This window comes from Schistocerca piceifrons, chromosome X (genome assembly GCF_021461385.2).
Source record: "Schistocerca piceifrons isolate TAMUIC-IGC-003096 chromosome X, iqSchPice1.1, whole genome shotgun sequence".
Classification (NCBI taxonomy): domain Eukaryota; kingdom Metazoa; phylum Arthropoda; class Insecta; order Orthoptera; family Acrididae; genus Schistocerca; species Schistocerca piceifrons.
The window spans coordinates 754,592,075-754,608,518 of NC_060149.1; the positions used below are offsets into that span (position 1 = coordinate 754,592,075).

Consider the following 16,444-nt stretch of genomic DNA (forward strand, 5'->3'; position numbering starts at 1 on the left):
TAGCCCTGTATAAAACGATACACTGTTTGATCAAGCATTTAAAGATTTACCGATGATCATGTAAAAAATTAAGTTAACCCGAAAACTGCTAAAAAAATAACTATCCGAAAAAAGATCACCTTATTTGTAATCAATACAAAGTGTTTTACCACGCTTTCCTCAGAAAATAGAATGCTGTCTTGTAGAAAATTTAATTTCGGACAAACATTTCGTGCCAAAATTATTCACGTCACTTTTTCTAGAGGCGGTTTCTTAATTTTTAGTTTTTATTATTGCACACCTTAAATAAACAATGACAAGAATTTTAAGATAAGAGATGATAGCGAGCTGTATGCTTTTGAATGGTTTATTATGTTTAGCGGGGAATCGTTCAGCGTTCACGTAGTGCATGATTCATTACACAGTCACCTTCTTTCTTGTTCTGTTTCAGATGCAACGTTTCATTTACAAAATAAATCGGGAAATTTTCAAATATTTCGAAAAGATACTCTCTCTCGACTGATAGGTACATTAGGTTTAACCACAGATCGGTAGGGTTCCCAAAAGTTGGACATGTTTTGATCCAGCAGTTATTTGGTCAACGGATTAAATTCTCAACTAATAAAACGGTCAAATGAATTGTCAGTTAGTCAAATTGACTAAATTGCCTTAGGAAGCTTCTCCCTGCTGTTCGTCAGATCACTGGATGTCATAGAGCCAGTCCATCCTAGTGCATTGTTGTCGGCAATTCGTCATTCACTATAAAGATACTTTCACATAATATAACGACTGATTGTAACTTCGTCTGTGTGTTATTTCTTACTGCTTCATCGCGTGGTTGATGGCATGGTTCTTGTGGGCTACTTTGCAACTACGTTTAAGAAGCACAATAATGAATATTCTCATGCAGCTGTTAAATTAAGCGAAAGCCTCTTGCATTTCAGAGGCCATTTGGCAAGTAACTTTTTTAACACTATATCGAAACGGAGAGATTCGCACGATTTCCTTTCTCGAAACGGATACTACACTTAAACGATGTAATCACGTCTTTTTTTTACAATCATTCTACATTTTTAGAATGAGATTTTCACTCTGCAGCGGAGCGTGCGCTGATATGAAACTTCCTGGCAGATTAAAACTGTGTGCCCGACCGAGACTCGAACTCGGGACCTTTGCCTTTCGCGGGCAAGTGCTCTACCATCTGAGCTACCGAAGCACGACTCACGGCTGGTACTCATAGCTTCACTTCTGCCAGTATCTCGTCTCCTACCTTCCAAACTTTACAGAAGCTCTCCTGCGAACCTTGCAGAACTAGCACTCCTGAAAGAAAGATATAGCGGAGACATGGCTTAGCCACAGCCTGGGGGATGTCTCCAGAATGAGATTTTCACTCTGCAGCGGAGTGTGCGCTGATATGAAACTTCCTGGCAGATTAAAACTGTGTGCCCGACCGAGACTCGAACTCGAGACCTTTGCCTTTCGCGGGCAAGTGCTCTACCATCTTTTTCTTTTCTTTGTTTTTTTTGTTTTTTTTTTCTTTTGTTGTTTGTATCCAATGTCAGGCTTACCACCTTTGCCGACATACATGTTGTTGTACTATCGCATAAATAGTGTCTACAAAGTCCATATGTTGACAAATAGTGGCTAATTAGAAAATTAATTAATTAAGGAAGTGAATAAAACTGAAAATGCCCAAATGAAAGACATGAAGACATTGCGGATAGTACAAATACAAAAGAAACATGCTCCTGTAGCAATGAAATGAAATTCGTGTCGGGGGCGACACCTGCTCACGACCCGACGTTCGATAGAGCAAGAGAGCCATCTATCGACTCGTTCTCCAGACGTTGGTGTAAGACTGGGTCGTCTTCTCGAAATTAACTAAGGGTCCGTAAGTGTGATCGATGTCTATCTCGGCTTCTTCGTCTATCTCATCTCTCACCCGTCACACCCCATCTGGCCGGCGGGTCGGTAAATGTAAGTCGCAAGTAATTAGCGAAGTCTTGCCTATATTTCTTATGCTGTTGCAGCTTCGTGTGTCCATCCAGGAGAAAATGCCAAAAATCAATTTTGTCCTTTTCTGATTCGTTATACACGTAGCCCACCACCATTCCCCGCACCCATGTCACTGCATTGGTTTTTTTGGACCGGGAAATAAGATTCTTGGGGGAAAAAAAAGTATGTCTGATGAAATTGTGTGAGGGGCGGAGCGTAACAGGAACGCCAATATCTGTTGTGCCAAGTGCCACACTGGAGCCGTCCCACTACATGCTAAACGATGTTCATCAGTGTCCACTGTTGCGCAGCCTAAACATAGTGGAGTGTCTGCCAAATGAATCGCGTGCCGCCGTTGATTCGTTGCGAACTTCCTATTTATCACCACATACCATGTTGAGCGTACCGACGTTGGGAGGTAAACGTTCCGTATAACGCGCCATATCTGTCGCCAGTTCTTGTCTGGGTACTTCTTTTCCAGGGTATTCCTGAGGCACCGGCGCAGTAAGAGTTGGTATACGTCTCGCGCCGTCGGTAGTCGTGTTGTTGGGAAGGAATCTCTGACATAGCTAAGCTCCAAAAAAAAAAAAAAGACTTGAAATGTGACAGCTTCGGTGAAATATGGCCCACATCGACTGGGGGCAGCATTGAAGTGGGCGCTAGTACATCGGCCAACGCACCCGAGATATTGCGAAATTGACCGCGCCACTGTCGGAAAATCGTACTGACGAATAACGCCCGTGCCTTTTCATATACGTTCACTAGACCAAGTCCACCCTCTCCAGGTGGTAGCGTAAGCGTTGTGTATCGGATCTTAAACAGGTGTCCCACACTCACGTAGGTTCCGAAAGTTGCTTGTATCCGTGATGCCATTGTGCGCGTTAAAGGCAGGACATGCGCTACGTGAGTGAGTCTCGGTGCTAGGTATACGTTAACATAGGTCACCCTCTGAATCATATCCAACGCTCTTAATTTCTGTAACAGCACCATTGTCCGCATCAGCTTCAATATGCGTCGGTAGTTTCCGCTGCTGTCCGCTGCACATCCGTGTGGAACGTAATACCTAGGCATTTTATGGTCTTAACTAAGATGAGCGGGCCTTCCTCCCCCGGTTGTAATCCTCGACCGACATTCATGCAGCGTGATTTTTGTAGATTAAGCACGCTTCCTGCCGCCATCCCGTATCGCTGTATCCATGCCAACGCCGTACGTACTTCTTCGCCTGTCCGTGCCACCAGCATCACATCGTCAGCATAAGCGCGGCAATGAAAGGTCAGTTGTGGCAACGGCACTCCCTCCAACCGTCTTTGGAGACCATATAGACAGGGTTCCAAAGCCATTGCATACAAAAATATCGAAAGGGGGCAACCTTGACGAACTGACCTTGTAATAACAATGTAGTCAGTGCCCCGCCCATTCACCGAGACCTTTGGTCGTACGCCGTGTAACAGTCGCATGATCACTAGGATGAAGGCCTGTCAGATTCCCAATCTGCCCATCACCGCATGCAAAAAGGTATGATCCACTCTGTCGAACGCATGATCGAAGTCAATAGCGACGAGTGCCCCACGCACTCGGCATGCCGCTGCTAATGCGATGATATCTCGGTAGTCGCTGAGCGTCGTATGTACGTTGCTCTTACCGCCGAGGCAAGTTTGATCTATGAGGAGTCTATCAGAGAGTGAAGACCGCAGGCGAGCCCCAAGGATGCGCGCGAAAATCTTATAGTCGCAGTTCAAGAGAGTGAGTGGTCTATAATCTCCTGGATTTCTGCCACCGCGTGGTTTGGGTATTGGGATGATGATACCCTCCGTGAATTCGGCAGGTATCTCAGTCTGCGGTAACAGGAGTTCGTTGTACATCTGAATCCAGGTCCGTCCCATGAGGTATGCAAAGGCGCGGTAAAATTCAATTGGGAAGCCGTCCTGTCCTGGGGACTTGTTCGGAGCCCCCCTGGCAATTGCGTCTGTCAGCTCGTCCTCTGTTATCGCTGTGATGAAAGTCTCTGCATCCAGTGGTGGTCCTCTATCTGGCATTTCCGAGATGACTTCATGTAGACACATGCGCAATATCACGCTGGTGCACAACTTGCTGGCCAGTTTCAGAGATTAGTTCCCTGATCAATGTCCTGCGTCGTCGTTGGCGTTCACGTACCACGTGGTGCATGGAGGGGGTTTCGGCAGCAACTGTGTCCGCCAATCTCGCCCGGACCATTATACCTTCCATTCTTAGTCTCGTCAGCTGTAATAACTTGGCTTTTATCCTGCGCATGGCCGTATGCCTTTCCGGCGATGGTTGTTGGGTCATCAGCTCCCTCAGGGCTGTAAAATAAAAATCAGCCGTTGTGCGGTTCCACTGCGATTTGTCCTGCCCGTATCGTATCAACGTTCTCCGTAACGTTGGTTTTGCGCATTTAATCCACCACTGGAGAACCGAGGTGTATGCTCGTTGGCGGCGAACGCAGGTCTCTCAGGCCGCCTCTATCGACCGGTGACATTCAGTGTCACGTAAAAGTGCACAATTCATTTTCCAGTGACCTTTACTCCGCCATATCGTCTGACGCGTTAGTGAAATCGTACAGACGTACGCCATATGATCCGTAAAAGCCGCTGGCCAGATTTCGGCATCCAGTATCGTCGTCCGTAGAGCTCGTGTCACGTACACTCTATCAAGTCTACTCGCCGAGTGTCCCGTGACAAACGTATAACCCGGTATGTCACCATGCTGCAGTTCCCAGGTATCCAGAAGCGCCATTTCGGTAATCAACGCACGTAGTTCCATGCATGGCACATAATGAAGTACTTGGTCCTTTTTGTCGACGACACAATTAAAGTCGCCGCCCACTATATAGTTATCAAAGCTTCCAGCGAACAACGGTGCTATCTCTTCGGTGTAAAAAGTCGCCCTTTCTCTTCGTTTTGTGGAGCCAGATGGTGCGTATAAATTGATGAAACGAACGCCGTCGACAGTGATCGCTATGCCGCGTGCCGAAGGGAGAGACCTGACGTCCTCCACTCCTATTCCTTCCCTGGTGAGAATCGCCACACCGCATCCACTTTCGTCGTGCACTGAATAATGTGCCTCGTAACCGTAGAACTCTGGCGGCGATGTGAAACGCACTTCTTGTAGGAGTACAATATCCACGTCCGCAGCGCGTAACATATCTTTCAGCATTTGAATTTTAAGCGGTGTCCGTATGCCATTAATGTTTATCGTGGCAATGCAGTACGCCTGGCTTGTGTTCATCAGTTGTAGGGCGGTGTCATTAAGCGTCCATCTGCACCCCCGGCGCTCCTCAACACACTAAGTTGGTCAACATTTCCCGACCCCTCCCGGCCTCTGGCCAGGACTGTCCTCAATCGTCGCGTTCGTATTTTCACCCTGTTCCTGTTGGTCCATTTCTTGCGCCCAGTCCCCCAGCATATTTCCGGAACTGGTCGAAGGATGGGAGGTAACGTTGTCATCGCTCTGATGTTGGACAGTTGTCATCTCCACTTCCGCCTTCCGGTCACCAGAAGGAGAGTTCAAGTTATCGTCGCTGTGTAGTTCCTGCATCGTCATCTCGGTATCTGTTGAATCCACTGGTCTCAGGTCGATACTGTCGTTGTCGTCCACTGTCCCCTCGGGACTATGGCTATCGTCAGCAGAAGTCAGTCGACGCTTCTTTCTTCTCTTCGGCGAACGCTGTTTCCGTTGCCTTGCTTCCGCATCGGCTGTTGGGGTTGCGTATCCTCCGTCTTGGGCCTGGCCTATCACGCTCTCGGTGGAAGCACTGGCAGCCACCACGGATGAGGCTGGAGCGGCCGTCAGCTGCATCTCTTGTGTGGTGTCCTGTGTCTGCTGTGGTGGAACCGGTGGTCGGAGTTCCAGTCCGTTGGTGTCCATGTTCTCTATAGGGGCCAGCTGCTGGTGCCCATCGGAAGTCTCCCTCACGTCGCCTCTCAGGGCTTCCACAAAGGTCAACGGTAAGACAGTCGTCGGTTGTGGCGCCTGAACGTCATCACGTGGAGTTTGCAGTAAACGTCGCTGGAGGCATTCCGAGCGGACGTGACCTACTTTCCCGCACCCCGAGCAAGTGCGAGGTTGCCCACCATAGATTATAATCGCTCGACAACCTCCTATGTACAAATAAGAGGGGACGTGCTTGCGCAGTTCTATCCGTATTTGTCTCACCCCATTTAAAACGGGGTACGTGGTAAAACTCGTCCATTTTTCGGCCACATGGGATAGAACTGTACCGTATGGTCGAAAGGCGTCGGTAACAAGTTCAGACGGGTCCTCAAACGGAAGTTCGAAGACTCGTATAGTGCGGATCCCCATTCCCGCGTGATCGACTGTAACCGCACCAACATTCCCGTCGGCATGACGGAAACGATACCCGTTCGGTGATCGTTGTAGAAGTCTTTCGCAAGCAGCCTCGTCAACAAGCTTGACATAGACGACGCTTGAAACGAGCGATAAATTGATTCTCACGATTTCCTGTGGTTCGATTTTTACCTCTTCTCTGAAGAAACGTTCAATCTCGTGTGCCTTTGGTCGTGTATAGTCGTTCGCAAAACTGAACTTCAAAGTCGTTTTTCTGTACGAGTGTGCCATCTCGTTCTAGACTCACAACACCGCACACGCGAAGCTGCTCCGGCGTAAACAAACAGGCGCGCGCACCACAGCGCGGCCGGCAGGCAACACGGCCCGCACTGTGTCACTGCCGAAGGCAGACTGCCATCTGAGCTACCGAAGCACGACTCACGCCCGGTACTCACAGCTTCACTTCTGCCAGTATCTCGTCTCCTACCTTCCAAACTTTACAGAAGCTCTCCTGCGAACCTTGCAGAGCTAGCACTCCTGAAAGAAAGGATATTGCGGAGACTTCATATCAGCGCACACTCCGCTGCAGAGTGAAAATCTCATTCTGGAAACATCCCCCAGGCTGTGGCTAAGCCATGTCTCCGCTATATCCTTTCTTTCAGGAGTGCTAGTTCTGCAAGGTTCGCAGGAGAGCTTCTGTAAAGTTTGGAAGGTAGGAGACGAGATACTGGCAGAAGTGAAGCTGTGAGTACCGGGCGTGAGTCGTGCTTCGGTAGCTCAGATGGTAGAGCACTTGCCCGCGAAAGGCAAAGGTCCCGAGTTCGAGTCTCGGTCGGGCACACAGTTTTAATCTGCCAGGAAGTTTCATTCTACATTTTTGTTCGCATCGTAAGTTTATTATTATCATAAGCTTCGCACAGTATTTAATATTTAGTTCGGTATGGTATTTATGATTGCTGTTATTTTGTCCACAACATTTAATATTTATAGTTATTTTTCATATGTTTGTGTATACATTCTCACGTGTATATGAATAGAATGTGTGCAACTATAAAACATAAAAATTTTAAAATAAAGTAAACATAATTTAAAAAAAAAAATAAAAAACATAAAACGTAATACCAACAAAATAATAAAAATATAAAAACATTAAAAGTAAAAAGGTAAAAAAAACTTCCCATGGGTATGTGACCTTGACGTGGTGCTCAGGCTTGTGTGCTTCGAGGACACATTAGGTTATACTGGTCAGATTCAACCATACCAGCCAGATAACCGTAGAGCTGCCAGACTAACAATGCCCAACTCAATTAACATGATTCGACAGACAATGAAAAAACCTATTCCGGATCATTCGTCAACCGAGTAAACAAAAATCTACATCAATTGCCAAGCTATAGTGGCCTAATGCCAAAATTGTGATATAGCAGAAGTTGGGATCCAGAATGAAAAACGCTCCTATCGTAGTAAAAGGAAAGGCGAATACGTCCCGCGCAGGGATAGAGACGCAAAAGAAAGGAACTAGCTTCTCGACTTATCTAGCAGCTTCAAAGACATTTAAATTAAAACCTGAACATGTTTGCGCTTTTTTACGAGGTAACCCTACTTCCCCAGCGTAGTGAGCTCCCATAGCTACAAGGCGTTGGCACACGTGCATCTCGCAATTTATAGGCTAAAGTTCCTGATCCCATGTCCAAATCCAGAAGATTCGCCAGCTATAGTAAACAATATATAATAACATATGGCTGAAGAGCATACATGTAATAGCTAAAAAAGCTTTTCGGTGGTTATAAAATTTCTGGGCGTGGTTTTGTTGCTCGGGGATACTAAAAGAATTTTTCGGTTTCTTACTGGGGGAGGGTGGTTGATTTTTTCCCCCAAGGAGACCATTTCTTCCCCAAACTCACACCCTTTTACAAGTATGGAGGAGGGGTGTAAGAACAAATAGATACAAATTAATGTGTTTGTAGACAGTCGGATGCATCTGCAATAGGAAGTATACAAGAGTGGGGGTGAATCTGTAATAAGAAGTATTCCAGAGTGGGCACGCATGCATCCTAAACTTTAATGAAACATTGTGTCATGTTGCACGAAACGGTAAATGCCATGTGGGATGACATGATGCATATCTTATTTTATACGACATGACATCAAGTATCATATTACTTTGCTTGACACGACACATTATTATTAATGACATGGTACTAATAGAGATAAATGAAAAAGCTCGAATAATACTAAAACGTAAAACAAGCGCGAGTATTACTAACAAGTAAAAAATCGCGGGTATGTCCAGATGTTTTCATTTAATTAACCCCGAAGCTGTCAGTTAAGTAGGAAAGCTAGTTCCCATCTTTTACATCCCTAACACTGGCCGGGACATATTCGCCTTTCTTTGTGCAATGATAGGACCATTTTTCATTCTGGTAACTAAATATTTTTTTTAATGTTTTGTACGACCTTTATTAATTGGAACAGACAGTGTCGGTGCACCCTGTATGTTACAAATATATTTAATAAAGATTTAACTCAATGCAGATTTAATACAGGGCGCTATTAAAAGATTGTCGTTGGTATATAATATTGGTTTCCATAACAATCGACTGGTTAATTGATTCAATTCAGAATAATCGACTGAACTCAGACAGTGGTGCATTTGGTAGCTGAACCTCGCCATTATTTAGAAGTATCTCCATCAGCATGTCATTCTCTCTGTAATCAAAGGATAGTGCACATTCAAATACTGGTCCTTGGGCTGAGAGTAGACCAGTCACAGCTTAAATCTATCGTTAATCAAACAGTCAGTCTGTTCCTAGATTGAACACACTATAAAATGAATCTTTACTTAATAAGGAAATAAATGAATGGCCTGTATACAATGCACAAAAGAAAATGGTGTAGGTTGTATCCAGTGAAACAGAGATTGTGCTGTTTAGGATTAATCACTAGCAGTAACAGCGAAAATCAATTCAAACAGGACTGAACATTTGTTATATGCAGATAATTAGAGAAACATAATAATTTTACATAAAAGCCTAATGGTGACTGGTGCCTGCTTTGTATAGCCAAGTGAGTGCAAAAATTGTCCAAATACCTTGTCTGATGGACTTGTAAATCACTGGATGCCCGTAAAATGGGAATAATTTTATTCTAAGGGAAACAAACACGCCCTTCACATCCATACTCACACCAAACAGAAGAAAGAAAATAAACTAGAAGAATTACCACATGTCCCACGAACAAATATAGACAGCAGAGGTTTGCTTCACCGGCCTAACCCTTCAACGATTAACACCGAAATTTCATACCGAAGAAGGGAGTGGAAAGTACGACACGAAATGTTATTAAGATCGGAAATAGAGAGATACAGAAATACGGATAAACCAAACACAAATCAGCCCAAGCCTCACAAAGCCAAACCAAGAGTAAATATGAAAATTCTGAAAGTCGTTCATTCCGGTGAAAGAATTATCCACATAAGGAAATTGCCGCAAGTTAATGTCAAGAGGAAACAGACCCCGAGAACTCAAGGCTTTTTGAACCATATACTAGCACGTCGGATAGAACAAACAAAGGTACACGTACTAAGGGAGAGAAATTACAGAATAGAAATGAAACTGACGAGACAGACGACTTAAGAATATAAGAAACGCAACGACACAAACATCGCCATTGAGAAACACGAATGCTAACTGACAGCTAGCATAGTTCATACACCACGCACCCATATTCCTAAGTTCCGGCTGAGCAAAGTAACTACCCATAAAATCGAACTATTACAGAAACTGCACCACTCCCTATACGGAATAAAATATTACGCATCATTATAAGATCTGAAGTTGTAAACGAAGTAGATTAAGACTTTGGCTAGACTGACACATAAACTTAGTACCATATTCAACCACAGCAAACACGGTTCGACAAGCGACCTCGCTCACCAAAATCCATGGAACGAGTGAAGAGCATACTAGCAAAATCGGGTTCCACACAGGGCGCAGAAGTGCTCAGAGAAAACCCTTTCCGCACCCTGCCAACTTAGACACAATAGTGCTTCGACCAGAACGAACCAAACCTCATTGCCTCGTTCTAAGCCTGTCCAAGAGTTGGCTAAACTGCCACAGAGCAAACGAGAATTTTACCGGCTACCAAACATTATGAAAACCCACTAGAGAGACGTATTCACTTACTCTGTCATTCAAAGACGGGAGGAATGAGAAAGAATGATAGAAGAACAATATTAACAAATCATAATAAAGTGCGAGGCAGCTAGAAGGAACACAGATACTAAATTTATGCGTGTAAACCAGATACAGAACAAACATGTATTCAGAGAATATCAGAATTTGTGGCTGATGACATACTCAGCTGCTGGCTCTTTCTCCCGGTACTAAAGACGTGGAGAATGAAGCGAAATGTTTTGAAATATTGAGAGAGAGAGCGGTTAAAAAAGTGTCCTATATTCCTACTGGAGAAACTAGAGTAAAAATTCCTACAGCTATTTGTCCGGAAACTATTAAACTTAAAAACAAGTAATGTTTAGTAATCGGTGTTGTAGGCCGTCTTATTGTCGCAGTTTGTTACCAGCTCTTCCTGCACCCCCTCCCTCCCTCCCTCCGTCTCCTCAACCCCAGCCGCTCGGTCTAGGGCGATTTGCCACGTCGGAGGTTCGAGTCCTCCCTCGTGCGTGGGTATGCGTGTTGTCCTCAGCGTAAGTTAGTTTAAGTTAGATCAAAAAGTATGTAAGCCTAGGGACAGATGACCTCAGCAGTTTGGTCCACTAGGGACTTACCACCTTCCTTTCCTTCCAACCCCCCGGATAACATGTTGTCATCCCCACGCTTTTAATGTAGCAAAAATGTTTACCATTTTAATAGCAACAACAATAAAATACATAAAAATTTTACGTAATAGTAGTAGGCAGTTCAGTGACAATAAAATATTTAAATTGTTTTACTATAACAACAATTTGTTTACTGTAGTGCACAACACGTAACATTAGCTTAAAATCCAAGAAATTACAGTTCAGAGAAATACGGCATTTCAAAAACATTTGACTGAAAATTTTAGAAGTGCATGCGACATGCAATTAATTCAAGAATAGCCATGGACACTGACAACTGCAACTTCGAAAGCGTCATAGTTTACATGAAATAAAATCGTGTTCTGTATTCACCATTATCAATATTTCATTTAGCGTTAGGATTGTAAATACAGGTCTGCAGACTTTGTCAGTGCGAGCGTTTAAATAAAGCGAATCCTATTTCTTTCTGTTGTTTGCTACTACGTTCAGGGGGTCAGCCTTTTCTGTTAGGAGAGGGTCTTTCCCTTTATGTCTCGGCTTACTCGACTCCCTGTGATTTGCCCCTTCAGTGGACTCGGAATACGTAGCGGATTTGTTGTTGATAGGAGCTACAGTCAGGCGGTGAAGATGCGCGTTCTCCGGCTCGGCAGCTGCACGGTCAGCGCAGCAGATAGCTAAGTGTAGGAGGCCCGGGTTCGGTTCCCGGCCGAATCGTAGATTTATCCGCTTAGGGGCTGGTTGTTGTGTTGGCTGATTGGGCGCGCCCCGAAAGATAGTTAAAAGGAATGCTCGTTCTCCTGGCTGTACGTTCTTTGCAGGCGATCAGTCTGCAAGCCCAAGGAAGTAGACCAGCCTTCCCACACCAAATGGAAAGTACTCCTGCGTTAAACGTAGCTTGTAACTTCTAGAATTCCAGGCCATTCTCCTTTATTCTCCGAAAGTCAGCTGAGAAACTTGGAAATTTGTAGATATAAAAATATAAACGCTTTCAGTAATTTTTTTTTTCCCTGTCGTAAAATGGATCGACTGCATAAATGAAGCGTACAACAGAAAAGTAGCTAGCGGAAGTTAAGTATAGCCTGGCACACGAAACAATCCCAACACTTTAGAGCCGGCCGAAGTGGTCGTGCGGTTCTAGGCGCTACAGTCTGGAGCCGAGCGACCGCTACGGTCACAGGTTCGAATCCCGGCTCGGGCATGGATGTGTGTGATGTCCTTAGGTTAGTTAGGTTTAATTAGTTCTAAGTTCTAGGCGACTGATGACCTCAGAAGTTAAGTCGCATAGTGCTCAGAGCCATTTGAACCATTTTGAACCCAACACTTTATTTCCGTACAAAGTTATCTCTTTCAGTCGAAATGCATTAATGTAACGTACAACGCGTTAACAGTATACCTCAGGATTATGTTCTGCTTAAGACGTGTACAGTATGACGACCATCACCTCTACCAACTTCTTCAACACGACCTCTTATGCTATGAAGTACTCGCTGACACCTATCTTCTGTTATTTCATTGCACGCCTCAGTTATCAGCACTCGCTGTTCCATCACTGTATGAGGAAGCTTAGATAAAATATTTTCCTTTAGAAATCTCCAGAGAAAGAAAATCACATGGATTCAGATTGGAAATGTTCGGGGGCCAGTTTTGTCCACAAGCGAGACGATTAGGAAATCTGTCTGAAATGTCATTTACCTTAACAATGTTATGGAAGAAGTGGAAGACAACATTAGCTGTGTGTGGTGTGGCTGCCTCCTGTGTGGAATTTCTAATTGAAATCCTTCTTCAAGAAACTAAGATACAAAACTATTATGCAACATATTTAGATAACGTTCACTGTTCACTGCGTCTTTAAAACAAAATGGCCCTGTTACCACCTCATGATTTGAGATAGTGCCTCATACAGTAATTCTTGGAGTGTGCTGCACCTTTTCATGAAGCTCGTTTGGATTCACGGAAGCCCAAAAGCGTACATTTTGTTTATATAACAATTGGCATCAAGGTGAAAATGTCCCTCAATTGAAAATCTAACATTGTTCAACAGTACACAGTGATTCACAGCCCATTCGGCGAATGTTATTCTTCGACTTTTGTTGTCCGTCGTTGATTTACACAGCAACGTTATTTTGTACGGATACAACCATAATTAGTTCAAAATATTAAAATGTGTGTGAATTCCCAAGGGACCAAACTGATGAGGTTATCGGTCCCTAGACTTACACACTGCTTAAACTAACTTATGCTAAGAACAGCACATACATCCATGCCCGAGGGAGGATTCGAACCTCCGGCGGGAGGGGCAACGCAATCAGTGACATGATGCCTCAAACCGTGCGGCCACTCCGCGCAGCCCATCATTAGTAAATGCTTCGTAAAGTCTATATGTTGTTTTAAATGAGGGCGACCACCGAGTTTTAAAATGTTGACGAAACTGTCTCTGTGAAAACATCACACTTCTCGTTTCGTTAAAAAGTAGCACACGTGGTTTCATTAAAAAGTAGCACACGCGGTATTACACAGTCAGTCCCCTTTTATCAGCCATCTTGGAACGATAAACAAACAGTGCACTGGGAAATAAAAGAAACTAATCTCCATGAGCTACTCTCTCTTCTTCCAATGTAACTTACAGTAATAACTGATAATATGAAAAAATTAATGTCAAAACATAAGTGCCGCCCGGAGTGGCAAGCGGTTCTGGGCGCTACAGTTTGGAACCGCGGCACCGCTACGGTCGTAGGTTCGAATCCTGCCTCGGGCATGGATGTGTGTGATGTCCTTAGGTTACTTAGGTTTAAGAAGTTCTAAATTCTAGGGGACTGATGACGTCAGAAATTAAGTCCCATAGTGCTCAGTGCCAAAACATACGTTTGATCATTTCGTGCGCCACTCTGTGCTACCGCTGGTTATCTAGGATGAAATCTGAGGTCTGTGGCGTGCATGCACGAGCTGTGCAGAAGCACTGCAAAGCAGAGTGCGAAACGAGGTAGGTTTCATTTTTGCGATATTGCAGTGCCTGTGTTATTCTGATGACGATGCACTGCGGCGACCACAGTCGTTACGAAACACACCAGATAAATTCGCAATTGCGAATAATGACTATCATCAGCTGTGGAATGGAATGACAGCAATGAAAATTTGTGCCGGACCTGGTCTCGCACCGAGATTTCCCGTTTATCGCGAAAAGAAGGAAATACGAGTTCGAATCCTGGTTCGGCACGAATTTTCGTTGTCGTCATTCCATTCTACAGCTGATGGTAGTCATTATTCGCAATTGTGAATTTATCTGATGTGTTTCACTTTTGTGTGAGAACACCGCGGTGAGTGGAGCCCCGTTTGCAGTTTCAGAGGACGAGGGGGCGTCTCGACGCAAGCGGCCGCGACGCAACCGTACCATGTTCACTGCGGCGCAGTTGGCAGCCCTGGAGCGTGTATTCGAGCGCACGCACTACCCGGACTCGTTCGCCCGGGAGCAGCTGGCGCGTCGCGTCAACCTCACCGAGGCGCGCGTGCAGGTGACCACTTCCACACACCTCCTTCGCAAGTAGAAACAAGAGTATTAGATTCTTGCAAAAGTTCTTAGCTCTTTCGCTGTGGTAAAAGTTATTGTTTTAGACGAATTATCCACTATTCACACCTCTCTTACAGCGCTGGGTAAGTGTCTCTCTTTAAAATATAAAAAATAGCTCGTTTTGTGTTGAACATTTTATTAACGCACTTTGAAAAGGATTTTGATATCGAAGAAGTTCCTTCATAGATTGTTGAATAGCTGTTAGATCGAAAAGTATGATCGCGAGAATATTGAAGATGTGGGGTCACCACTCAGTCGAGGTTATTGATAGCTCCTATCAGACCAATTGCGTGATTGGATTGAAGAGTTCCTAGATAGCAGAACGCAGCATGTCATTCTCAATGTAGAGAAGTCTTCCGAAGGAAGAGTGATTTCAGGTGTGCCGCAGGGGAGTGTCGTAGGACCGTTGCTATTCACAATATACATAAATGACCTTGTGGATGACATCGGAAGTTCACTGAGGCTTTTTGCGGATGATGCTGTGGTATATCGAGAGGTTGTAACAATGGAAAATTGTAGTGAAATGCAGGAGGATCTGCAACGAATTGACACATGGTGCAGGGGATGGCAATTGAATCTCAATGTAGACAAGTGTAATGTGCTGCGAATACATAGAAAGAAAGATCCCTTCTCATTTAGCTACAATATAGCAGGTCAGCAACTGGAAGCAGTTAATTACATAAATTATCTGGGAGTACGCATTAGGGGTGATTTAAAATGGAATGATCATATAAAGTTGATCGTCGGTAAAGCAGATGCCAGACTGAAATTCATTGGAAGAATCCTAAGGAAATGCAATCCGAAAACAAAGGAAGTAGGTTACAGTACGCTTGTTCGCCCACTACTCGAATACTGTTCAGCAGTGTGGGATCCGTACCAGATAGGATTGATAGAAGAGATAGAGAAGATCCAACGGAGAGCAGCGCGCTTCGTTTCAGGATCATTTAGTAATCGCGAAAGCGTTACGGAGATGATAGATAAACTCCAGTGGAATACTCTGCAGGAGAGGCGCTCAGTAGCTCGGTACGGGCTTTTGTTGAAGTTTCGAGAAAATACCTTCACCCAGGAGTCAAGCAGTATATTGCTCCCTCCTACGCATATCTCGCGAAGAGACCATGAGGATAAAATCAGAGAGATTAGAGCCCACACAGAGGCATACCGACAATCCTTCTTTCCACGAACAATGCGAGACTGGAATAGAAGGGAGAACCGATAGAGGTACTCAAGGTACCCTCCGCCACACACCGTCAGGTGGCTTGCGGAGTATGGATGTAGATGTAGATGTAGATATCATCGTATTAACAGCGTGTAGGCGTTCACTTTGTTGCAAGAGCAGCTGATGCCAACTTCTTGGTCATTTTACTTAGATGAATTACTACCACAAAGCGTCTAAATTATTAGCAACAGACGTCAACGTATATCGTTACATTTCTGGTCAGGGACTTGTAGTAAGGAGACTGTTTACCATCCCGCTGGGGATGAATTCATTAGAGACTGATCACAAGCTTCAGTTGGACAGGGATGGGCCGGTCGCGGTGGTCTAGCGGTTCTAGGCGCGCAGTCCGGAACCGCGCGACTGCTACGGTCGCAGGTTCGAATCCTGCCTCGGGCATGGATGTGTGTGATGTCCTTAGGTTAGTTAGGTTTAAGTAGTTCTAAGTTCTTGGGGACTGATGACCACAGTAGTTAAGTCCCATAGTGCTCAGAGCCATTTGACAGGGATGGGGAAGGGATAAAAATTAAGTGGTACGGCACTATTGGCCTTTAGACCCCCTCTGAAGTTGTCTGTGCAAGTTGTTCTA

At 44.7% G+C, this 16,444-nt stretch overlaps 1 protein-coding gene across 1 annotated transcript in view; it reads left to right on the forward strand.

The window, feature by feature from the left end:
• LOC124723081 (paired mesoderm homeobox protein 2-like) overlaps window positions 1-16,444 on the forward strand; it is a 507,093-nt gene that overhangs the window by 196,613 nt on the left and 294,036 nt on the right. Inside the window, exon 2 of the mRNA XM_047248258.1 lies at window positions 14,414-14,586. Coding sequence (XP_047104214.1) covers window positions 14,414-14,586 — 173 coding nt within the window. The remainder of the gene's footprint in view (window positions 1-14,413; window positions 14,587-16,444) is intronic.